The 27156-nt window shown below is 41.8% G+C and overlaps 1 protein-coding gene across 5 annotated transcripts in view; it reads right to left on the reverse strand.

Moving 5' to 3' along the window:
- HERC2 (HECT and RLD domain containing E3 ubiquitin protein ligase 2) overlaps nucleotides 1–27156 on the reverse strand; it is a 230127-nt gene that overhangs the window by 24712 nt on the left and 178259 nt on the right. For all 5 annotated transcript variants that reach the window (XM_060302596.2, XM_030840360.2, XM_060302595.2 and 2 more), the window contains 12 exons: nucleotides 26288–26428; nucleotides 22142–22333; nucleotides 19459–19612; nucleotides 12169–12276; nucleotides 10525–10656; nucleotides 9926–10084; nucleotides 9726–9841; nucleotides 9005–9130; nucleotides 8396–8551; nucleotides 7878–7993; nucleotides 7578–7776; nucleotides 1550–1764 (listed from right to left, as the gene is read on the reverse strand). In XM_060302596.2, the coding sequence (XP_060158579.1) occupies nucleotides 1550–1764; nucleotides 7578–7776; nucleotides 7878–7993; nucleotides 8396–8551; nucleotides 9005–9130; nucleotides 9726–9841; nucleotides 9926–10084; nucleotides 10525–10656; nucleotides 12169–12276; nucleotides 19459–19612; nucleotides 22142–22333; nucleotides 26288–26428 (1814 nt within the window). The remainder of the gene's footprint in view (nucleotides 1–1549; nucleotides 1765–7577; nucleotides 7777–7877; nucleotides 7994–8395; nucleotides 8552–9004; nucleotides 9131–9725; nucleotides 9842–9925; nucleotides 10085–10524; nucleotides 10657–12168; nucleotides 12277–19458; nucleotides 19613–22141; nucleotides 22334–26287; nucleotides 26429–27156) is intronic.

Raw genomic sequence — 27156 nt, forward strand, 5'->3', positions numbered from 1 at the left:
ACTTGTTACCTCTTGTCTTCTTGATGATAGCCATTCTAACACTTGTGAGGTGATATCTTACTGTGGTTTTGATTTGCATTTCCCTGATGATTTAGTGATCTTGAGCAATTTTTCATGTGCCTGTTGGCCATTTGTATGCCTCTTGGAAAAATGCTTATTCAGGTCCTTTGCCCATTTGTTAATTGGGTTATTTGGTTTTTGTTTGCTATTAAGTTGTATGAGTTTCTTATGTATTCTGGATCTTAACCCCCGATCAGTTATGAGATTTGCAAATATTTTCTCTCATTCCATAGTTTGCCTTTTCACTGTGTTGTTTCTTTTGCTGTGAAGAAGCTTTTTAGTTTGATGGAGTCCCACTTGTTTATTTTTGCCTTTGTTGCTTGTGCTTTTGCTGTCATAGCCAAAAAATCATTGCCAAGACCAATGTCAAAGAGCTTTTTCCCTATGTCTTCTTCTAGGAGTTTTATCATTTCAGGTCTTATAGCCAAGTCTTTAATCCATTTTGAGTTAATTTTTGTGAGTAGTGTAAGAGAGTGGTCCAATTTCATTCTTTTGCATTTGAATATCCAATTTTCCCAACACTACTGAAGAGACATGTGCCTGATAATTTCCGACTGGATGAACAACATTGTGAATATTATCTTGCTGGGTGCTTGGTATGTTTGTATCCATAAAAACATTCTTGAGCTTTGATCTCTACAACACGGTTAAGTTACCTGTAAACAGTTTAATCCTTTCAGGTCTTGCTTTTTAGCTTTGTTGGTGGGATCAGAAAAACACTTGTCTATGATTAATTTCTTTCCCCTCTGTTGTGCACCATCACTCTTAGTCCTCTACTCAGTGAATTATGAGGTTTTGGGAGTAGGCACTATCCTCTGCCCTCTGTGAGCTCTGGGAATGTTCCTCCTAATCTTTTTAGGTGGTCTGTTCCCTGGCCTCTCAGATATTCTCCTCACACATGATTGTCAGTATTCACCTCTGGAGATCACTGACCGTACTTTACTTCCTGTTATCCAATGTCTTTAGGGCTGCTATTTCATGTATTTTGTCTGGTGCTTTAGTTATTTCAGATGCAAAGGGCCCTGTCATTCCAATTTGGCAGGTAGTTCCCGTTACTTTTTAAAAATTTAGTGGGTTTCGTTGCTTTGTTTGAAAAACTATGTCATTTGTGTGTCCCTTTCCCCTACTGCCATTTCCTCTGTATTTACAGTTTTAGCATCTGCATATTAACAAAATACCAAATGTGATTCAGTGGATGACTCAGGATGAGGGGAAGGGGACTTGGGGGAAAAGGACAAGATGAAGCTCACCATACTTAGTAATCAGAAATCAAAATTCGGAACTGATTTCCCCCCAGCAGAGGGGTCATGTAGGCAAGCCTAAATAATGTCACATGAACTTATTTCTGCTAAATGAGTCATTAACATTAACTTTGAGTAGATTATTACAAATGTTGTCTTAAAAAACAAACTGTCAATACACCATACAAGCATTAACACAAACAAGAAGAGGAAAACATAACATTAAAAATGATGTTTTCACATAATACCTTCTGTTGCCATGCCCCAGCTTCCCATCTTCTGCCTCACCCCAAGAGTAAACTTCTCCTTCTGAAGAGAGGGCAAGACAGTGTTTTCCTCCTGAGTTCACAGCTACTTTCTTAATAAACACATGCTGAATGGATTCAAGTAATGTTGGGGTAGATACCGACTCTGTCCCTCCAATTCCTAGTCTGCCGCCTGCACCATACCCAGTGGCATACAGCTAAGACAAGAAAAAGTAACATAAACATCAGATTTTTATCTAAATATATTTCAGTAAATAATAAACCAATTAGTTCATTTTAGTAATTAATAACCTATATTTTAGTAATTAATAAACCAGATCAATGCTCTAGATTTTTTTACCACAGAAAAATAAAATTAAAAATCACAGGAAAGTTTAAGACTTTATTTTTGCTTTATCAGATCTCTAAAAATTAAAGAAAACATTATAATTAATAGAAACCCCAAATTCAGAAAATGTATTTTGAAAACACAGTCTTTTCCCTGGACGCATTTCTATTTTTGTCTAGAATAGCAACTACAATTAATACCAAGAAAAACAAAAACGATTTAATTAGCTACTATATGCAAATCCCAGATAAGTAACACCTACAGAAACACCCATATGAAAATTATACATATACTTAGTACTTCAGCAAGGCAGCATACAAATCACACAGCAGAATATACTACTTTTCTTTCATTCTAAGTGGGTAATTGATTTGGGACATAAAACATCTTTACCATAAAAAAAAAAAATCAAGATTGCCATTTCCAGATGCATGTCAAACACCCCTCCTATAACAATTTAAATGCTGTTTCACATTGTTTCAAATGCTCTGCTGCATTGACACAACAGTAAGGAAACTTCAAGGACTAAAACAGGAAGTGAAACCAAGAATTCAGATGGATAAATGAATCCAAAGTCAGCCTCCCCTGGGAAGGTTTTAAGGCTCTCGAGTGCACTGGGTGTGAGCAGTGAGGCGCCAAGCCTAAAGGGAGACTCTGTAGAAAGGAGAGGCTCTGAAGTGCTTCCCCTCACTCAGACTGTGAATGAGAACTAAGAAGAAAACAAAGAGAGTTGCCTTTCTCAAAACTTGGGACTGAATGAGAGGGTGGAAAATCTCTCCTGAGAATTCGTAACTACAAAAGCTGGTCCTTGAGTTGGTTTTCAGTCTGAATTAATGCTACCTATGGTCTAAATTCCGTAGGTAGAGAATTTAATTTACAATGGCTTAAAGTTGGTAGTACCCAGGGTCACAAATTCTTGTTTGATTAGTGACTTCAAACTAGGCCTCTGACACCACAAACTTCTTAACCAGCACAGGCAGGAGACAACACTATGAAAAAGTGAAAATGTGCTGCCTTCTTCTTTTACTTTCTCTTCATTTAGATACTGCCTGATCCCTCCTCAGTCTTCTGTCTGGAACTCCTCCTCTCAGACACCTTTCATGGAGCTATTTCCCAGCAGTTTTCCATGCTTCAAAATCGTCCCATCCTATCAGAACTTTATTGTTCAGAGTCCCATTTCTGTGATATACTTAGCTTTCTAAGATGTTTAATAGATTCTGATACTTTAGGATATCATCTTTTAAAATGTGTCCATTAAATGCATGGACCCTGTAATAAAATACCTTAGCTGAGAGAAATCAAAAACAAAACAAAACATACAAAAAACAAACAAACAAAAACTAGGCCTCAAAGAATTTCTACATCAAATTTTCTAAGGAAAATGGTCAGCTCATAGTTTTAAAAATTCCCATTATCTAAAAGGAAGGAAGGCACCATGAGAGAGAGTCAGAAGAAAAAAAGCCCAATATTATGTTTAAAGAAATAAAAAGCTTGAAAGTATCCCCAAAGAATAAGAGACCAGAAGGTAACCCAAAACAGAACTTCCAGAAATTAAAAAAAACATAGTTGAAACAAAAAACCCAGAAGTATTAAACAGAAGATTATAAACAGGTACAGAAATCAGACAACTAGAAAATGGATCTAAGGAAATTATCCAGCATATGGCACAGAAACACAAACAGAAGAGGAAACAGAAAAGAAGAGAGAATTTGGGATAGATCTCCTCACCTGAACGTCGATCAGAACTCAGAGTTTCAGGTACAGATCATACAGAGAATATGGGAGAGGCAATATTTGAAAAAATGTCTGATAATTTACCAGAGTTGTTAAAAGGCCACTTCTCAGAGCCAGGAAGCCCACCCCTCATCCCTCACCACCTGGCAGAAACAAAACAACACAAAAAAGGGCAGGAAAAGTAAAAAGAAACTGACATCTAAATATATTCTAGTGAAACTGTAGATCACTAAAGAAAGACCTTGAAAGCAGCTACAAAGAAAAGATTTATTACCTTCATTTGGGTAAAAATTAATCTGACTGCTGACATCACATTAGCAACAATGAATGCCAAAAACCAGAAGAATAAAACCTTTAATAGGCTGACTGAAAATAATGGTCAACTGAAAGTGTTATACTCTAGAACAGGGCTTGGCAAATCAGGCCCACCACCTGATTTTGCCACACCCATTCATTTACATATTCTCTACAAGCTGCTTTCATAATTGCAACAGAGACCAGACTATATGATTCCCATAGCCAAAAATACTATCCTTTACCTAGAAAAAGGACAAAGCTAAGATATTTTTAAATAAACAACAAATACAATCAGGGGATTAACCAACAGTAGACCCTCACAAACGGAAACTGAAAATATACACTTAAAGTAGAAGAAAAATGACTGCAGATATAAGATCTGAGACGTACGAAATAATTGGTGACCAAAGATGTGTATAACATTTGGGTAAATCCAGAAAACACACGGTCTATATAAAACAACAATAATAATAATGCCTATCATTCGGGGAGCAGGTTAGCGCCAAAACACAGGATAACAAAGGATCAGCCTTTTTAATTTGAGAGGAGTATAGAAATTTTAGATTTTAAATATACATGTTAAAATCACCAGGGAACAACTGAAAGACAGAATTCTCCAGAAAACAGAAAAAGAGAGCTACACTTCAACCCTTGCTATGAGGCTAGCACGACCTTGATACCTTTGGCGGGTGGCCTCTGACGTGGTTCCCAAGAGTCCCTGCTTGCAGGGATTCCCGCCCCTATGTAATCCCTTCTTGGATGTGGGCTAGACCTAATGACTCTCTTCTAATGGACAGAATACAGCAAGAGGGATGGACTGTCACTTCTGGATTAGCTCACACAAGACTGACTTCTGTCTTGCTCTCATGCTCTCCTGCCCTCTCCCTTGCTTGCTCTGATGAAGCCAGCTGCCACATAGTGAGATAGCAAAGAGCTGAGGGCAACCTTAGCCAATAGGTCATGGGGAGCTGAATTTTCCTCAGGCCAGCCTTGCAGCAACTGCAGCCTGATGAGAGATTCTGGGCTGGAGGCCCAAGCTAAGCCACCCAGGGAAACTGTGAAATAATAAATGTGTATTGTTTTACGCCAACTGTTGTAAGTTAAACAGATAACTAATATATTGGGTTGGCCAAAAGGTTCTTTCGTTTTTTTCCATAAGATGGCTCTAGTAGTGCTTAGTTGTCTTTAACTTCATTTGAAACAATTTTGTTAGACTGTATTGGGACAGCTGTCATTATCAGTGTGCATTAAAAAAAAAAATCAAAATTGGTGAATTTTTGTGTAGCCATTCTAATACTGAAGATATAGGGGGGAAAAAGAAACAGTTTTGGCACATTACGCTTTATTATTTCAAGAAAGGTAAAAACGCAACTGAAATGCAAAAAAAGATTTGTGCATGGAAAATGCAAAAAAAAAATTTGTGCACAACATTTGTGCATGTTGCTAATTTGTGTATGGAAAAGGTGCTGTGACTGACTGAACATGTCAAAAGTGGTTTGCAGAGTTTCATGCTGGAGATTTCTTGCTGGATGATGCTCCACAGTCGGGTAGACCAGTTGAAGTTGACAGCGATCAAATCAAGACATTCATTGAGAACAATCAACATTATACCACATGGGAGATAGCCGACACACTCAAAATACCCAAAACAAGCACTGAAAATCATTTGCAGCAGCTTGGCTATGTTAATCACTTTGATGTTTGAGTTCCGCATTAGTTAAGCAAAAAAAAAAAAAACCTTTTTGACCGTACTTCCGCATGTGATTCTCTACTGAAATGTAACAAAAAGTTCTGTTTTTAAAACAAATTGTGTTGGGCGATGAAAAGTGGATACTGTACAATAATGTGGAACGGAAGAGATCATGGGGCAAATGAAATGAAGCACCACCAACCACACCAAGGGCCGGTCTTCATCCAAAGAAGGTGATGTTGTGTATATGGTGGGACTGGAAGAGAATTCTCTATTATGAGCTCCTTCTGGAAAACCGAACGATTAATTCTAACAAGTACCACTCCCAATTAGACCAACTGACAGCAGGACTCAAAAAAAGCGTCCAGAATTAGTCAACAGAAAACGCATAATCTTCCATCAGGGTAACGTAAGACCACATGTTTGTTTGATGACCAGGCAAAAACTGTTACAGCTTGGCTGGGAAGTTCTGATTCATACGCCGTATTCACCAGACACTGCACCTTCAGATTTCCATTTATTTTGGTTTTTACAAAATTCTCTTAATGGAAGAAATGTCAATTCCCTGAATACTGTAAAAGACACCTGGAACAGTTCTTTGCTCAAAAAGGTAAAAAGTTTTGGGAAGACAGAATCATGAAGTTGCCCCAAAAATGGCAGAAGGCAGTGGAACAAAACAGTGAATACGTTGTTCAATAAAGTTCTTTGTGAACATGAAAAATGTGTCTCTTATTTTTAACCTAAAAACCGAAGGAACTTTTTGGCCAACCCAATAGTACCATAACGGGACATGGAGTGGGTAAGATAAGAATATTATGATGATTGCACTCATGATCCTGGATCTCCCCAAAATCCCAAACACAAACCAAAAAAATATAAAACAGAACCTGACCAAGTAAGGTTTTTCCAAAGAATACAAGACTATCTGATATAAGGAAAACAATTAATCCAATTCACTATGTTAATCCACTAAAGGAGAAAAACACCTCTTTGATTATTTTTTAAACATAGGAAGAATGTTTGACCAAAGTCAGTACCTATTCCTAAATAGAAAAAAGAAGGGAACTTCCTTAATCTGATACAGGGCATCTACCAAAACCCCACAGTAAGTGTGTAAAGGATTCCATCATAGTGCTTCCTTTGCAGCCTGGATCAAGCCAAGAATAGGCCCACTACCACCCCTGTTTAATACTGTACTGCAGCACCCACCAGGCTGATGAGCTTCATTTCTCCCCTGCACAGGAGAAAAGTAAAAGTAAAAGACAGGTGAACTGGAAAGGAAGGAACAAAATTTATTTACAGAACATGGCTTTATAAAGAAGATACACAACAGTTTGAGATACTAAGAAAGAAAAGAGTATAATAAGGTCACTAGACATAATGTCAGTATATAAATACTAACGATTTCCATGTATCAGTAGCAATTAATTTTTTAAAAGATAGCATTGTGGGGCTTCCCTGGTGGCGCAGTGGTTGAGTGTCTGCCTGCCGATGCAGGGGACACGGGTTCGTGCCCCGGTCCGGGAAGATCCCACATGCCGCGGAGCGGCTGGGCCCGTGAGCCATGGCCGCTGAGCCTGCGCGTCCGGAGCCTGTGCTCCGCAACGGGAGGGGCCACAGCAGTGAGAGGCCCGCGTACCGCAAAAAAAAAAGATAGCATTATGATAGCAAACAAAAAGGAATACATACGTTTAACGAACTGATATGCAAACAATTATAACACGCTTTTTTATGTATGCTGCATCTCAAAATAAAAAATTCTAAAACCACAGGACACATTAAAGATTAAACAGAGATACTTTAGAACGATAGCTGCTTCCAGCACACCATAAGCACTGTGTACATAGTCTTGAGATACTGTTTTAGCACAGAATCGTTATACATGCTGTGAACCAAACAAATGCCCTCCAGCCACAGCTGTCTCAGTTTCAGTGTATGACACAGGAAATGCACCTTCTTACCTTCCCATCAGCTGTCACTGCAAAGAGCGTCTGCTCTCCTCCAATTAACTGCACGGGTCTGAGAGCTGCAAGGGCTTCACATGGAGTGGGGACTTTAACTTTTGCACCTTCGATGCCCCCAAGCTGACCCCTATGATTATGACCCCAACCATAAATTGTTCCACTGCCGCCAGCAGAAAGAGTCCAGTCATCTGGTCGCCTGTAACAAACATTAAGAGAACAATTGACATGGGAAAGAACTGCACGTGAAGCACCATTCTCTCACAGACAACATTATTTCTTATTTCTGATATAGTAAACCTGTTCATCCACTGCACAAGTTGTTCATCTTGCTCTCTTCTAAAAATGCCGTGGCTCTCATGGAGAACATCCATGTTTTCGCCGTCTGCCATTAATTCACGAATTTTCTTAGCCACCTGGACAACATTATTATGAGATTATACATCAAACACTCATCTCTCAAGAATAAAACAAATAATACTAAGGTAAGAAGACAGGAGAGGAGGTCTCCCCACCCAAGAATATGAGGGAATGCCAACATCAACATTGTGACTTTACAGTTAATAAGTAAAATCAACATGATTATATCACGTTGAAGATATTTTAAAATGTCTAGACAGTATCATTATATCTTTACTAAAAATAAACTTTAACTGAAATTTACAGTATCAGTTTATTCATTTTCACCTATGTGCTTTTTTCTTTATGATATTCCTTGGCAAGAGAAGTGTTACTGTGTCTCATAATATTGGCATCTTTTTACACTATAAAGAAAACACTGTGCATCCCAAAAGTGGTTCCAAAATAACTTGCAATACCTCATCGAGAAACAGACGGGGCAGTGGTGTTCTCTTGTCCAGGGCCACAGCAACACGGGAGGCCATGCAGTACCTTCGGAACCAAGCCCACTTGTGCGTCTCAGCACAGCAAGGGAGAGTGTCTAATTCCAGGTCACAAGCAAGAGCTACTAGTACCTGCAGCCACCACAAATTAACAACACAGGGACACTCAGAGACACGGCTGACATTCCACTTCACCAACACTGCCTGCCAAAGACAGCCCCCACGCAGGCTCCCTGGGGGTCCTCCTTCAGAATTCCTCATGCCAGGCTGACTGCCACGTGCCCAGCAAGGGTCTTAGCATCACCAGTGATGTGGATTATTCCTACCCAGTGACTAGCAATGCACCTGACAACAGGACCTCAGATCAGACCACTGCTACAACACTTGCCACCTAAACCAAGGCATCTGAAAGCACACTGATACTTAAAGTACAAGGGCTTAGATCACACAGTTAACTCCTGAAAATCTTTCATATTCAACTTCAGCAATAGCTACACCTGTCCTCGGGGATGCCTGATACTTGATGCACTGCACTTGATGGCTCTCTGTGGCTCTCTCATCACTTCAGAACAAGTCAAGTATTACCTTGAAGAATGGGCTGTGGAGCAGTTGTTTGCCACCTCTCACGATAGGATCTTCATATTCAAACTGCCTTTGCAAAGCTTCTGGAAGGCCTTTCACCAGAGCAGCAAGAGCACTGCCTGAAAAACTCTTCAGAAAACAACCAAATTATAACCTATCCCAGGAAACCAAATGCAGGGGAGTCGAGTGTTTTGTTCCTGTGAGTCAAATGTTTTATTACATTGATACTGTTCTCCCCTAAAACATGTGATTGATACTTTCAAATAGGAAAAAATCTAAAAGGACATGATGAACACGAGAATAAAAAAGAACATGAAAATTCACCTCAAAATGTTTGGTCTTAATTTCAGCACAGCAACTCCCAGGGAACCAGAAAGGAACTTTCTGGCCTACAAACCTCCATCTCCAACATGGTTAAGATCAAGAGTTCTTTTCATAGTAACTATTTCATCCAGCAAAACAAAGGGGGTGTGGTGAGTCAGACTCATAAAGTCCAATAGACAATCCTATTCTCACAGCCTGAGAATAGGGCTGTTCTTAAAATCTAAGCCCAGCCTGAACTCAATATAGTAGCAATATAAGGGAGTCTGGATGCAAGAAAAGCTGTCTATTCCTATGTGAAACTTCCCAACTCTTCTCGGTGATTTAGAAGTTTACATTATTAAAGCAACGCTTTAGTCCCAAAGGGTCACACGACTAGAAACTGTAACGTGATGTTTCGTACCAAAGCTCTCGTTTCCCCATCATCTCCAAGTAGCCTGTTTATGTTAATTGATTGCCCAAATTCAGTTGTAAGAAGCTTCCTTAATCTTTGAAGGGCCCACATTCTGTGACTGGCAGCTGAAATGAGAAGGCAGAAAATGTCAGAGGATGATCATTTTTCTCACGGAGTGAGACAGACCTGACAACGGAGGTGCCATTTACCTAAGGCACTCAGTTGTGCGCACGCTGCCAGAGAGGCTGCAAGGCGGGGGATGATGCTTCTGTTTGAGGCAAGGTTGAGCCGGAAGTCCAACAGACAGGTTACTAAGTCCATGGACGGACAGGAGAGGACACAGCGATCAGAAAGGAGGTCTTTAGGGCCTGAAAAAAGAGCACTATAAATGTCCCCTTGCTGGACAGGGCGAGAGCTACCCCACAAGGAGACGTGGACAGATTCAACCAACAATGAGTGGGCCCCATCCCCCTGGATGCCACGGTTAGAGGGGCGCCCGGGGTGCTGCCACTGTCTTGCACATAACTACGTTCTGTACACTGACATTTTACCTGAAAAATCAAATGGCTTAAGAACTGCAACCAGCAACAGCTGGGAAACTTTGGGTGAGGATGGAAGGCTAACGCCCAACAGGCAGACAGCTGAAGCAGCTCACTGCAGTTCTGATCTTTGCCACAGCGGGGCCTTGGGCAGTGCTGTCTCCCAACACCACAGGAGAAGGTGGACCACAAAGTACTAAATGAACACGACATGTGTGTTTCCCTCGCGTGGGTCATCAAGCCTTGGTGGCCATAAGCCTCCTCCTCACCTGCAGCTGGCATGATGGGGTAGACTGTGAAGCGCCAGCCCCATCCATTCACAGACCCGTCACTGATGAACTTCCACTTCAACTCATCCCCCGGGATGCGCAGCTCGCTGGACCAGTCAGACCACTCCCGGCCTGGAGGACAGAAGCACACTGGGGTTGGGTTCACCCGTCATCAGATCAACATCAACTTCTTTAGATACAAAGCAAAGTCATTCATGCCACATCTGAAGAATAGCTGGCTCCTCCAGCCCACTCCCCATGTGCGTTCACACCATGCCCTTCGACTCACACTGTAGCAAGCAGTTGGGAAGTGGAGGGCAGGCAGGCACTGCTCCAACAGAGACACTCACACACAACCACGATGCTGTGTGAGAGGCCCGCAGAGACAGCCCATGCTCACACCCAGGGTCGGGGCCGCAGGGAGGTCTCTTGGGGAAGGTCTGATATAATGGTTGTTACCCAGGCAACAAAACAGAAAAGCCCCGGTTCTTCCCCAAAGAGGGTGCAAATGTTCAAAGGCACAGGGGGCACCCCTGCGGCACAGGGGCAGCTCAGCAAGGAAGAGCCACCCTCAAGGGAGAGTGGAGCAGCCCAGCCAGAGCCCGGGGCCTGGGGTGCCACGGAGAGGAGCTAGAGAGACAGGCGTGTGGGGTGCTACCCCAGCCAGGCTTCTACTTCGAAGTGCCGTCGGTCAGCGGCGTGGCGGCAGCCTGGAGGGAATCTTGTCGGAAGCATAGAAACCGGGGGGAACATCTCACAACACTGAAAACTATATCGACATTTGTCAAACTGCCAGAAAAAAATCCACACTCATCTGTGACACCACTTCATCCGAAGTAACGTTTTGTGAGTAAAATTCTACTGGGTCACAGCCAGGCCCATCGTTTACATTCGGTCTGTGGCTGCCTTCACTACAAAGGCAGAGGGGAGTAGTTATGTCAGAAAACGTCTGCTGACCCTTGCTCCAGGTGAAGGATAAAGAAGTCTGAAGAGATCTACGTGTGCACGCGTGCACACACACACCCACACACACACACCCGCACTGATGATTCTAAAAAGCCCAGTGAAGAGCGTGTTAACAAGCCCCTAGACAGAGTGATCTGCTCTTGCTCAGCCTCATGTTGAGCATGAGGTCGCTCAACCTCCTGAAGCACATCAGCAGAGCAGAGAGAGGCCCAAAGGAGACACCTCTCACCCACTCCAGTGCTGTCTACCACACGCACAGAACACTTCCTCCGTGTGCAACCCAAGTCCTCACTGCAATCAATTAAAACCCAAAAGCCTTTAAAGCCTTGTAGTATGTCAACATTTACCTGGCACGAGCCCGGCACTACCACACACCTTACAGCACCGTCTCCACTGACTGGCTGAGACTGGGCCCCAGGCGGCCTGTGCTCCCAACAAGGACCCGTGCTCACACTAGTCACCCAGTAATCCCACCCGTCAGTGGTTAGGGGCAAACATCACTTGAATAATTATCTTACTGAAAGTACTGGGAAGAGGCAGATAAAACCTACTGTATTTTGCAGCTGGATCACTTATGGTCCCTTCCTTAAGTCTTACATGAGAACGAAGCAGTAGTAATGTTCTGTTTAGTAATGCTAATGGTTCCATTTTACAAAGCAAGCTCAACTGGCTTCCCACCTGACCGCACGGAGACAATCCTGTTGACGCCGTCCATGACTGTGAGAGGGTCGTGGCGCCTCTCTGTGGAGCACTGCCGGTCAAACTCCACCCTGAGTCCTTCTGCGCCTGGAGGACAAGCGAGCACAAAACACAAAGTAACAACTCCCACTCAACATACCACAGACAAGGCCAAAAGCCACACAGAAGCAGTGAGACTAAAATGATGTGTAACAGCTAATGAAAAGCAAAACTCAGGAAGAACTAACCTCAAAAAATAAGAACCTAAGACTGAGCACCCCTCTCTCCCACCCTGCCTCCCACAAAAGAATTCACCTGGGATGGAAACGCCAGAAGACATTCTCACTTGGCCAACTGGTTTTGTGGTCTCACTTCTGGGCACATTTTCATGCTGCAGCCCCAGCTGTGAGACCACGCTTTATTATCCCGCCCACCCCCATATTTAAAAAGCCATATAAAATCACATGCATCAAGCATTTAGCATTAGATCTAGAGTCTTCTCTGGGACAAATTAGCTTACAAAAGAATCAGTAAAGGGTAGGACTGGGTTATGGTGGAGGGAAGAGGGTGGCAAAATAACTATAAAACCACTCAAAATGATAAAAAAAAAAAAAAAAACAGTGATTCCAGGGCTCTTCAAATCAATTAACGGCAAGCAACAAATTGAGAAGTGATTATTTATGGAAAAACCTGCCAAACTTGGGTAGGGAGAGTGAGAGCCTGTGGTGTCCTCGCCTGGGGCTGCTCTACGCAAGCTGGGGCACAGCTCTACCAGGGTGGGACTCTACCTCCTGGGGCTTTTTGCTCACTGTGTAGAGCAGGGGAAGTGCCCGGGCAGAGATTCTGGAAGTCAGAGAGTAGGGAGGGCAACTGAGGACACACAGAAAAACTTGCATCTTTGCTGGCCCGGGGACAGGGGTGTGGCTGGGGGGTGCCAGACCTGAGAACTAGCCAGAACTCTAACAGGAAGATCCTGGAAGTCAGAGAGCAAAGAAGCGCTCAATGAGGACGTCATTGAGGCCTGGATGACGCGAGGCACGTGTACTCAGGAAAACGGAAAGAGCTGGGCGCACACACACGCACAGGGAAGACTGCCAAAACACTGACTTCCATGCCCTCCTTGCTCCCACCCACACAGAGATCCACCCGCAGAAGGGAACTCAGCACGCTTGAGCGCCAAACCAAGCAGACATAGAGCAAACCCTAGAAGTCAGGCTAGAAAACAAAAATCAAAATAGAAAAGTGAGCAGGGATCCCAGTGGATATGTGATGTGGGGGAGAGATTTCAGAGAGTAATTCCAGGCATGTTACAAAACAAACACAAAACCACCAAAGAAACCCAGTGACAATTACAAATCTTAAAAAAAAGTCAGAATCCAGGTGACACAATACAATCTAAATGTCCCGTTTTCAATAAAAAATAATGGGATATGCAAAAACACTGAAAAGTTTGAGCCATACTCAGGAAGAAAATCAGGCAACAGAAACTGACCCCGATGGCCAGATGCTGAACTGAGTAGACAACAACTTCAAAGCAGCTGTAATAAATATGTTCAAAGAGTTCAAGAAAACCAGAGAAAACATGATCACAAAGGAAAAGATGATAACAATGACTCGAAGAAAAAAGTACTAAGAGGAATTCTGGGGGTGGAAAAAGTACAATGACCGAAATGAAACATTCACCAGCTGGACAAAACAGCAGATTTGAAATGGCAGAAAAAAAGAATCATTATACAACTTGAAGACTGTGTAATTTCTATTACTCTAACTGGAGAACAGAAGAAAAAAGATTGAAGATAAATAAAGTCTCATAAACCTGGGAGACAACATCAAGCATACAAACATATGCATAATGGGAATTCCAATCCCCCCAAAAAAGAGGGAAGAGGTTAACGGGGGGCAGAAGAAGTACTTGAACAGAGATAGCCCCAAATCTCCAGTCTGATGAAAAACATTAATCCACAGTTCCAAAAATTAATAACCCCAAGTAGGAAAACACAAAGAGATCCCCACCCAGACACATTATACTGAAACTGTTGAAAACTAAAGACATGGAGAAAATCAGGAAAGCAAGAGCAAAAGACACATAACATATAGGGGTACAAAATACAGTTAACTCTGACTTCTCTTGAGAAACAATGAACACAAGAAGCCAGTGGGATGACAAATTTAAAGTGATATGAGAGAAAAATGCCTATCAACTAAGAATTCTATCTCCAGCAAAACTATCCTTCAAAAGCGAAGGCGAAATAAAAACATTCCCAAATACACACATACTGAGAGAATCCACTGCCAGCAGACATGATTTAGAAAAACCACTTAAAGTATTTCAGGCTGAAATAAAATGATACTGGATAGTAACTTGAATCCACAGGAAGAAATAAAGAGCACTAAAAATGGGAAAGACATGGATTGAGAAATAAGGTTTTTTTTCTCCTTTTCTTAATATTTTTACAAGGTGAAAGACTGTATAAGGGAGAGCTTAGGAAACTATAGTCCACTGGAGAAATTTGTCCCACTCACCATTTTTACATAGCCTGTGAGCTAAGAACAGTCTGTACATTTTTTAATAGTTGGAAAAAATTCAAAATAATATTTTGTGACATATGAAAGTTGGCCAATCCCTGGCACAATGCGATAATTATTAAATCACATACATATATTTGTAATACATATAGTTACAAATATGTTGTACAGGTCTGCAACATATACAGATACAGTATATACAACACTAACAGCAAAAATGAAGGAAGAGGAAATAGAACTATAATGAAGCAAAGTTGCTGCATTTTACCAGAACTAAAACATTAACCTGACCTAGACTGTGATAAATTATGTATTTTAATCCTCAGAGCAAACACCAATAAAAGTGGTTTAAAATCAACAGAGGAATTTAAATGGTACACTAAAGAAAATTTTGTTTAATGTAAAACCAAGCACTGAAGGAGGAACAAAAAAGGACACAAGACACAGAGAACACACACAGCGAAATGGTAGATGTAAATCCAACCACATTGTCTATAACTAACTGTCTTCCTAATCCAGATGTAAATCCAACCACATCTATAATTACATTAGATATGAATGGCCTAAGCATCTCAATCAAAAGGCAAAGACTGTAAGGATGGTCCTTAAATATGTTCCAGGTTTAGGCCATTTGTCTTGCTTTGTACTTGCCATCTGCCTTTTCATACCCATGAAAAAGAAAACCGAAGCAAGGATGCAAAGAAATGCTACAAACTATAATGCAAAAAAACTGTCTTGAACGACAAGACCTGAAACTACATTTTAAAGGGGCGCAACTCCTTATCTGAGAATATCACCTATAACAACCAATATGAAAACATATTCTTAGTAAAATTACAGAAAGAAAGCACGATTTATAAGGGGGGAAAATAGATTATCATTTTCCCACTTTCACAAGAGAAAAACATATTTAAGGACCAGCAAAGAAGATGACGTGGAGGGGACAGGAGAGAGAGACGGGTAGAGAGGAAGAGAATGTTGTTGGAGAGGTGAACAGGGCTCATGTAAAGTTGCACAGGCCACCATCAAGGGTTTACATCCTATTTTAAGGTTACAGGGGTGTACTGGTGGGTTTTAAGCAGAGTAGCAGTATGTTCTGACTCGTTTAAGAGACTCTCTCTAGATGCCACGTAAGGAGTTGATTCTGGGGGACAAGTAGGTGAGAAGTAGAAGGTGAGAAGTAGAAGCAGAACATGCATATTATACTAGTATATGACATCTAGTATAATAAACCAGGTGAGACTAGATGGTTGGACCCAGAATGATCTGGAGTTGGTGATAAATGACCTAATTTGGAATATATTTTTAAAGTAGAAATGATAGGACTTGCCTGGTAGACTGGTTATGAAGTAAAGAGAGAAACAGAAAAGAGGAAGAGGGATACCAGATTTTTGTCTTAGGCAACCGCTGAGTGGAATTATCTTTTGTTTTGTAAATTTCTATGAAAGAGTAAGAGCTCAAAGTTAAAGAAGCTTTTCTGAATGCCATCTCATTCCAAAAGTTTAAGAATACTAGTTTCACATAAAAATGATCCGGATAAAAGTATCAAGGTCAGAAATCCAAGAAAGAGGGGATATATGTATATGTATAGCTGATCCATTTTGTAGTACAGTAGAAACTAACACAATGCTGTAAAGCAACTACTCCAATAAAAATTAATTTAAAAAATGTATCAAGGCCAAATGCAATAAAAAGTTATCATTATAAAAGAGAGAATAAGAACATAATAACATTTTCCTACAGACAATGAAAGCAAGCCAGAAAGATGTACCCACAAAACACATGAAAATTAAAATCTATTATTTCAAACCAAGCTAAAAGAAATTAGGAAAATGATACAAGATATGAAAGAACAACATAAATTAGAATTAGGACAACCAAAACACTAAATGAGAAAATAGGGTAAAGAATTTTTTTTTTAAATTCAGAAATGAAAATTAAACTAGAAAGAGCACAGGAGCAAATAAACACAACGAATAATGCTTTGAAACAAACAGAAGGACAAAAGGGGAAAAAAGGAGATAAAAGGCACTTGAGGGACTTCCCTGGTGGTGCAGTGGTTAAGAATCTGCCTGCCAACGCAGGGAACACGGTTTGAGCCCTGGTCCAGGAAGATCCCACGTGCCATGGAGTAACTAAGCCCGTGCACAACAACTACTGAGCCTGCACTCTAGAGCCCGCGAGCCACAACTACTGAGCCTGGGTGTTGCAACTATTGAAGCCCACCCACCTAGAGCCCATGCTTTACAACAAGAGAAGCCACCATAATGAAAAGGCTGTACACCGCATCGAAGAGTAGTCCCCCGCTCGCCACGACTAGAGAAAGCACACGCGCAGCAACGAAGACCCAACGCAGACATAAATTAATTAATTAAACTGTTCCTCCAAAACTGTTTTAAAAAAAAGAAAAAAGAAGCACTTGAGAGGGAGTAGCCAACACTGACTCTAAAACAGCGGTCCCCAACCTTTTTGCACCAGGGACCGGTTTCGTGGAAGACAATTCTTCCATGGCCGGGGTTGGGGGTGATGGTTCCCAGCAGATGAAGTTTCGCTTGCTCACCCACCACTCACCTGCTGTGCGCAGTTCCTAACAGGCCTCAGCCCGGGGGACCCCACCCCCACCCCCACCCCTGGCTCTACACGGCATCCAACACAAGAAAACGACCACATATCCATGAAAAAGAAAACTGAAGCTAGGATACAAACAAATACTACAAACTGTAATGCAAAAAAACTGTCTTGAAAGACAAGACCTGAAACTACACTTTAAAGGGGCACAACCCCTTATCTGAGAATATCGCCTTGTAACAACCAATATGAAAACATATTCTAGTAAAATTATGGAAAGAAAGCACAATTTATAAGGGGCGGGGGAACAGATTAGTATTTTCCCACTTTCACAGGAGAAAAACATGCTATCCAAAAAAGCTAACTTTCAAATTTGGGCACAAACTCTTAGAACAAGCTGACCTCAGTCGGGACTGCCGTCCTCTGAGCCCTGATGAGGAACTGATAAGAGAATGAGCTTCAGACAATCACAATAAGGAAGGAGACAACTAAAACTAAATGCAAATTAAAAGGAAGGAAGTAGAGTATGTAACAGCTATTATGCTCTGGGATATACAGTATAATCATTTAAATAAAGTTACAACAATGAAGAGAGCAAGAAAAAAATTTTGTTAAATATTTTCAGTAACTATGTGCATGTTTGGTAGTATTAGAATTGTATCCTTAGTCTTTTGTGCATGTAGTGTGGGATAAAGCAAATAAGTAATTATGAGATATTCTAATTCTATCATCCCGTGTCTTAGAACCAGGATTTTGGGTATGGAACAAAAGAAACACTGACATAAGAGAAGAGGTTAAAAGTAGAAACCTTGTAGCTCTGAATTTGGCTCTATCATATCATTATGAACTCAAAAGAAAGTCAGTCAGTCAGTCTGTCTGACTGTCCACTCATTCATCCTATCTCTGTCCACTGAAAAAATCTAGAAACAATGATAGCCCAGTGATCTGAAATGCTATCTCCACTAAAAGATACCAGGGCAGATTCCAGGTGGAGGGGAGAAACTACATGACAAGCCTAAAGCATCCTGTCATATCAGACTATATGGGAGTCACTGCAAGAGCCAAACTGAAGAGGTTCCTGATGTCTAGAGATGGGATAATCTGAGCTTCTGTAGGATAATAGTCACAATGGATTAAAGCCCATCATATATGTTTAAAACCATGAGTTCATAATGACATAAAAGAAAAAATAGGTAATTCCCTGGCTGTCCAGTGGTTAGGACTTGGCGATTTCACTGCCGTGGGCCTGGGTTCAATCCCTGGTAGGGGAACTAAGATCCCATGGGCTGCGAGGTGCAGCCAAGAAAAGAAAGAAAAAAGAACTGGTCACCTTCAAAGAATGATAGGTAACCAGTTCATTCTCTTGAAAATGTAAACAGAAGAAAAGAATCAAGCTTTTATCCTGCCTTTCTTACGCAAACAACCAACCAAAGGAGAGGAAATGTCCCTATATAGAGTATTCTAGCAAATAAATAAGAAAGCAATGGAACGATTAGAATAGCACCATTTTGCAACCTCTAATGGATTTAATGGCCTCAGGCAATGAGTATCAGTAGCGGCTGCCATCACGAAAGGAGAGACAAGCAGATAGCAGGTGCTTCCAGATGCTGGATCACAAATACCAATGGTCTCGCCAAAGGCTGAACTAATTGGGCCTCTGAATCAGGGGAAATCTGCAGAAAGACGGGGCTGGGGAGCAGGTGGAAGTGCAGCAGGAGTGTGCAGGTCAAAGGCCCAGGTTCCTCCATAGGTGAATTGTTGAGAAAAAAGGAAAAAACTGTAGGTCAAAAGAAACTTAAAAGATGGAAATTATTAATTAAGAGAGGTAAGATGACAATGCATGCTTGGGTAATAGAAACTGTCCAGAAACACAAGCCAGGACTGTGTTACTTCAGGGGACACAAGGAGGGCTTCTGTGGACAGGCACAAAAACTCTAGACCTGAGTTTTGGTGACTAAGGCATCCATCTAATAAGCATTAAGCTAAACATTTACTTTGAGTGGTTTTCTTTATCATGCTTTATTTTGGGGGGGGGGGTCGTTTTTCTAGAAAAGGTGGGAAAAGTGATTCTAAAGCAATTCCGTAGCTTCTTTTCTATAAAACAATGACGGCTGCTTCTACTGATGCAACTGCAGAAATGAAGCTGTTCTACAGGCAGGGACGCCCCATTTCCTCCCTGGGGCCAGCCCTGAGTACCTGGTATCTTCACTGTACCGCTGGAGGAAGTGTCATCAGTGTAGGGATGGCTACTCTCCACCACCACGGGCTGAGAGGACAGGCGGCCACTCTGTGAGTCTGTGGCTACATCCTCCAACTCGGTGACACAGAGCTCCAACAACATATCTGCCACCTGCAGGAGGAAGCGGGGTACAAAGCAGAAGGACGTCAGGATGCCCGCCCAATTCAGATCTTTCCATAGGGACGGGGGCAGAGTGGAGGCCTTGGGAGTTTGAGAAATCTAGTTCAAATTAGGGCTCAGTTTCCTCATCTAGAAAATCAAGACAGCACAGAGCTCGCAGAGGTAGCAGCCAGGAGGTGCCTGACACACCCAAAACACCCAGTACATGGCAACTGATGAAATGAAATGCCTGTGATTACAACAGTTTCTCTTTACATCAAGACAAGATTTCTTCTGCCCCAGGAACGAAACTATCAAGCGAAGGAGCAGAAGGTATAAAAAGGACCAAGATCCTAGAAGGCACTGGGGGGCCAAGCAGCAGGGAAGCAGGAATGGAGAGGAACGACCAAGCTGTCCAGGTTGAACAGCAGCAGACGGCATCTGAAATGAGGGCTACAAATATGAAGACAACTGGGGGTATCTCTTGACCCAAGACGTCTAGGGTCAGCCTCCATACCACATTCTCCCAACAATCCATAATGTTCCAATTTCATTTGAAAATTTTAGTGATTCACACCATTTAAATGGTCAATACTGGTGATTGTAAACTCCTTGACTGCTATTTTTAAAAACAAACAAGAATATGCTATTACAGTAATAACATATTAACCTCCAAATATTTTTAATTTAGAGAAAAATAATGAATCTATTCTGTACTTTTCAGAAATGATTGTTTTTATCTATTTTTCCTCATACTTAGATAATAAACAGATTAGCTTAGCAAACAGCTTTATTAATGACAAACTAAGATCACTGTCATTTAGGTGTTATCATTATAAATTCAAAAGTTTCTCTTTTTTTCTTAAACAGTCCCACATATCAGGTCAGAGTAGGACATAGGAGTAGCATCTTGCCACTGGCCAGGAAAGTCTGAAGACAATCCCCACCTTTGTTTCTGTCTCCCCTTGAATCTGAGATGCTGACATCATCAAACTTCTAATGCACAGCCCACTAGGGCTCTTCTGGGCTTCAGAACCTTCCTCTGCAAAGCCAGTCAGTCCCCCAGGAGAGGTCAATAAGCTCTGAGGCGAGGGTGACAGAGCGGTCACAGCTGCGGTTCTGTCCTCAGAACACTCAAGAGTCCACCACCATTTCTCCCACCCACCAGCAACCTGAGTGTCTTTGAGGCAGTAATGACCTCTGAGAGCCTCAGCGTGCTTATCTGTGAACAAAGGGAAAGTCTGTGCTCCGTACTGAGAGAATGCACCAAGAACCAGGCCTGGCAGGTAATGTGTACAAGAAATGCTGGGTATTATTACTTTAAATCCATGTTCTCATTCCACCCTTTCCTTGCACAAATACATTAAACATGTGAAAACATTAATATTTTGCTTACGGCAATTCACCTTGATTTAATCTCTCAGAATTATGCCAAGTAACTTGCCTCAAAAAACTACAAAGTAGGAAACCTATAACTTTTAGTTCTTCCTGAATACAATTAAGAAATTAACAAGCCCCTAAAATACCTACCAAACCATTTACTATGATTTCAAGACCACTTGACCATACTTAAGTACTTTATGGTTTTGGTGGTGGTAATATGGAACTTGGAAAAACACAGATGACCCATCTGCACAGGGCACATGGCATCAGACTCCCTGACACAGCCAGTTCTGAAAAGGCAGAGCAAGGCTGCTGATAAATAAGGGTCCTTAAGGAAGCCCAAGGACTTCAGGACTAACCAATTCTACTTTTAAGATATATTGATATGATACTGACTTTACACCCTAGACTAGCCACATGTGGCTGTTCAGATTTAAATTAATTAAAGTTAAATAAAATGAAAACTTCAGTGCCTCAGGTGCACTAGCTACATTTCAAGTACTCAGTAGCTACATATGGCTGGTGGCTACTACACTGGATGGCTCGGGTACAGAACATCACCACGGCAGAAAGTCCCACAGGACCCAGTACTACCAAATATTAAAATCTATTTTAAATAGTTGATACTTAAAATACTGTGGTATTGGAGCACAGAAACTAGATTAATGGAATAGAAAAAAGTCCATAAAAGTTTAGAATATGATAAAAAGTGCTCTTCAAATCACTAGGGAAAAGATGGATTTATTCAATCAATGATGTTGGGGCAACATGTTCGCCATCTAGGAGGAAGTAAAGTTGAATCCTCACTTTATCCCTTACATCACGATAAATCCCAGGTAGTTCAAAAAGGTAAATATAATAACAGATGAAAACGTAAAAATGATTAGAAGAAACGTAAGAGAGTTTTTTAAACAATGTCATGCTGGTAGCATATTTTCGGTATAATACAAAATCCAAAAGCCATAAATGAAAAAACTGGCAGATCTGACTTCGTAAAAACTAGAAATTTCTAAATTCTAAAATTCTAAAATATCAAAATTACATCAAAAGGCAAACTGGGGAGCAACTGCAGCACAGATGACAGAGAAGGGACTCAACTTTAGCAGGAGCCCTTCAAGCACGAGACAGCATCAGCCCGCCCACCCGCCTGCAGCTCACCTGCGGGTAGGCAGCGCCCATGCCAGACAGCACAGCCGAAAGCACATCCTTGCCCTTGTCCCCAGCCCGGCCGCACACAGAGAGCTTGAGCAGGTCCACCATGACGCGCGTGTCATCCACAACCAACAGGCTGGTGAACTCATCCAAGGACTGAAGTTCCGGGCCTGACGCTTTATTTTGGCTTTCAACATCCTAAAAAGTCAAACAATTAAAATGAGGAATGATATGTTAAGAGGTAAACAGTCATAAACTCAAAGGATACATGATTACCAATAATGAATAAGGGACTTTCTGAGAATTTAAGACCATGAAATACTAGATTAAGAAATGACAAGCCCCTAAAATCTCCACCGCCCTGCACTATGCTTTCAAGATCGATTACCTATTTCACAAATTACCAATGGCTGTCAAAAGGAATGCCTAAACTATAAAGAAATGACAATTTATACTGTGACCAAGTTCATAACAGAGGTACGTTACAAGGGGAGACTTGGAATGAAATCACACCATGTAAAATTACCCCCATAGGGTATGTTTGGGAGTTTTCTATCAACTAAATTTGTACACTATGCTTTTACATATTTTGTCTAGATCCTCTCCATAATTCTTTCTTAGAATCTTATTTAATGGACTTATTGGCATGTAACACATTGTCCATAATCTCTTGCCCCTTACGTTCTTTTAAAAAGAAAATATACAAAGTAAGTGTCTTCTCAACATTCCCCTTGCACCTCCCATTCACAGTATGTCAGATAAAACAAACCACACCTGCGATCATTTACCTCTCTTTCCACATTAGCAGAGGAAAGGAGATGCTTGTTTGCCTGTGGCAGCATCACTGACACCCCCAACCCCACATGAGGGTGGGGATGCCCCCCCAGGAGAGCCACCCCACAGCCTGTCGCCCACCACAAAGGAGCCTCTTGGGGGCTGGCGGTAGGGTCCAGCTTACAGGGGGGAACAGGGAGCCGTCAGAGCTGGGAAATCCCCCAGCTTCTGAGCAACACTGAGACCTGTGCTGAACAGGGGAGCAGCCGGGCCCTTCCCATTCCCCAAGCAGAGTCCAGCTCTCCAGGAGAAGAACAAGGTGCCACAAGTTCCTCTTCTCTTCTCTCTTGCCTTCTGGATTTCAGTGAAACCAGTGCCAATGCTTTTCAGAAACAGAAATGAGCCAGGGGAAGCACAAGCCCCACTTAGGAACCTTAAGGGCAATGTGACGTATCCAATGCGCAAAGTCCATCAATGCTCAAGTTGGCCCTGGAAGCCATAGCTCTCTCGGGCAGGAGCATGGTTTCTCCCTTTAAAGAAATAGACCCTGCTCCTACCTCCGAATGAACACTTAGGGAATCAGTAAGTGAAATTCATCGGAAACGATGACATTCCAGAATCTCACTCACTGAAGACCAGCGAAAGCATCCAGTGGAATATATTAATCATATATAACATCTTTGGTCTTATTTGAAGCAGGATCCAACATTTTTTTGGTGGGGGGTTTAAAAAAAATATAGAGGACAAGTCCAAAGGAAGTGCTAAAAAAATAAAATCACTAGCTGCCTATCCTTGAATAAGCCCAAAACTAACATGAAAATTACTTTGCCATTATTTATGAATCAAACCAAAACTGAAATGATAGGAATTAAGGGCTATACTCTGGATAATACCTATGTCTCATAAATAAGTTGGTTAGAAAGAAATTATACCATCCCTCTTCTAGCTAAAAGCAAAAATTTTGCATAATTCAGATTAATTTCTGCATTAAACCCTCACCCTAGGAGACTGCCAAATATCAGAAGTTGAGTCCAGACACCTAATTTATAAATAGCAATTTCCTCATCACCACAGATGGTTATGACGATTTTCCATAGGACATATTTTCATCAGCAGTAAGAGCATAATATAAATCCAGAGTTCCAGATGTAACTGACAACAACGTGTGTCTGTTCCCAGGGTCGGCCGGCAGGGAAGAGGGTGGGAGCAGGCGCGATGGCCTGGCATGGGGGCACCCGGCGGGCTCGGGAGGGCATCCATGTTGGGGCGCCGCGTGTTAGAGCCAAGGGGAAGATGTCCCTGCTCTGGGCCAGCGGCACTGGGTGCAGGGGTGGGGGAGGTCACAGGTCAAGCAGGGTGAGAGGTTATCCCTGCCGAGGGCAGGCTGGTTCTGCGTGCCAGAAGCTGTGCAGGCGACGGGGGGTGTCCGTGTGGGAGAGGAATGACAGCGAAAATGGGAGGGTGGCTACCTAAGGGCAAGTTATTAAACAGTCACTAACAGGAGCCAGGTTTCTCCCTTTCAGAGAAGAGAGTTTCCAACACAGAAAGGGAGGAAAGTAGAATGAATCCTGTGCAGTTACTAGAATTGACGGTATTGCTGCGGTTTCACTATATGTAGATATATAACAAAATAAATATTAATGTGTATAACTTATTGCATGGATGCGCACATGCACACACACGCACACACACGCGCACACACGCTTATTTCCTAGCTCTGCCCAGGAACAGCAGTTGTGAACAGCTGCCCCCTCAAGAGCAGTGAGCACATGAAGGCCCAGATCTTGGCTTCTAAGTACCATTCTCCACTAAAAAGAACCAAGACCTCTTGGAGAAACATCTGATTTCTGTGCTGGAATATAAAACATCTTGTTAAACCTAGAATTTTGTGTTGTGCCAGGAAACAAGGAAATATAAGAATAATCAGAACATGTTAGAACAGAGAAAATTCTACCAAATATTTAAAGAATTAATACCAAACCTTCACAAACTCTTCTAAAAAACAGAAGAGGAAGGAACACAGCCCAACTCATTCCAGGAGACCAGTATTACGCTTTAACCCAAATCAGGAGAAGATATAGGTGCAAAATAGCAAAGCAATCCAACAACATATAAAAGGATTATATACCTAAAATATAGAAAGAGAGTAAGAATAAACCCTGTGGTGTTGGACTGAAAACTAAAGTATTCGTTTGAACCACTCATGGTTTTCATTATATAGATAAGATGCCAAAGGAGAAATAAATGCTTGTGGGTGTGTGTGTCTGTTTGCTGAGAGGGCCTAAACCAAGGACACCCAGTAGCAATCAGCTTTCCAAGCTCCCAGATCTTGTTTCTAAATTCTCTGATCCACTAAAAGGAACCAGCGCTCCTTGGAGAAATGGCTGATTCCAGGGCGAGGGCAGGGTAGGTGAAAGATAAGTTTGGAACACTCTATTGTGCTAGAAAGTAAGGAAGTGCTCAAAGAGTTATGGGGAAACATCAGAAGGACAAACCAGCTGGAAAGGGCTCCCAATGGCCAAGTCTGGGGCAATTTGGGTGTCAAATGATGTATGTCATTATTTGAGTAAAACAGGATCCCATGAATCTGTACCAATAGACAAACAAACAGATGAGATGAGAAAGGAAAGTTCTCCCTTACAGAAGAACCGCAACAGTGACATTCCAAAAGGAATGATGAAATTTGAAAAATCACCACATGACAACTACCACAGTAATAATGGATCCAGCTAGAATCATCAAGATACTAAAAACTGGTAGGTGAAAATATGACAAGGGATAAGGTAGTAACACAGTCTCAAAGTATCTCCCCATGAATACTTATTAACACACTTTTATTAACTTCCAATAGAGAAATCTGGCAGATACTTTTAACAAAATAGTAAGAATTAACATCACCTGTAATGCAGCAAATTAACAATGCACACATCCCAATGGGATGCACTAAAAAGAACCCTGCATCATTCTTGTGGCGTTTCTGACAAAAACAGGAACTGAAGGATTGTTCCATATTGAAGACCAAAGACACAACACTCAACCCTGGGCTGGGTCCTAGACCTATAAAGGATACTACTGGTACAACGAGCAAAATCTGAATAGGTCTATGGACAGAAAGTAATCCTGGATCAATGGTAATGTCCTGATACTCAGGAAATATGCACTGAAACATTAAGGAGAGTTGGGGATTGTGCCCTACAGCGCTCCCGCCAATGGTTTAGAAACACTAACAACTGGAGAACCTAGGTAGACAGTACCTAGGAGTATATCACATAGTACACAGGCTTACACCATGTTCTATTTCTATGAACTACTTCTGCAACTTGTGTGTACATTTAAGATTATTTCAAAATAAAATGTTAAAGAAGAAAGCCCCTTGACCTCTTTGGTTTTGGTCATGGTTTCTGCAATGATGCTGGCAGCTCCTGGGTCATCTGTTACTGGGATAAATGGCCGAGAAGAAGCTGAGGAAGCAGATGGGGTCACTGCAGAGGGGGTCACAGCATCCTCAGAAGAGACGATCTAAAATGAAGAAGAAAAGGAGAAACTTGGCAACATGGCACACTTCCCATCCAACTCCAAAAGCCTTACCCCTTGGGCCACCTGGAATATACCAGATTTTACAGAGGTAACAAGGCACTTACACCACAAGCTACCACCTCCAGTGGGCTCTGGGACAGCCCTGCAAAATCAACCATATTCATATTCCCAGGAGAACCTATTAACAGTCACAACAGGTCACATGAAAATAACTAAAATGAGCTCCCATTTCTTCAAGTTGGATTTTTCCCTGAAATAAGTTACAAAAATCTTTAGCTTTTGGAGCTTTTACGTTTCAGAATTTCAGATAAACAACTGTGCACTTGCATTTAGCAACTTTTTAAAAGAATAATCTGTTTCCACCTACACACGAAAAAGGCTCCTTTTTTAAAAAAATATTTATTTATTTGGCTGTGCCGGGACTTAGACTTAGTTGCAGCACGCGGGATGTTCGTCGCCGCATGAAGGATCTTTTTAGTTGCGGCAGGCGAGTTGTGTCATGCGAGCTCTTAGTTGCAGCATGCGTGTGGGATCTAGTTCCCTGACCAGGGATCGAACCCAGGCCCCCGTGCATTGGGAGCATGGAGTCTTAGTCACTGGACCACCAGGGAAGTTCCAAGGCTCCTTCTGCAAACAGAATATTTCCTAATTCAAGCCAAAAATCACAGCAGTAGGCACAAAAACACTCTGAATTAAGTGAAAGAATGACA

Source organism: Globicephala melas, chromosome 7, assembly GCF_963455315.2.
Source record: "Globicephala melas chromosome 7, mGloMel1.2, whole genome shotgun sequence".
Lineage (NCBI taxonomy): Eukaryota > Metazoa > Chordata > Mammalia > Artiodactyla > Delphinidae > Globicephala > Globicephala melas.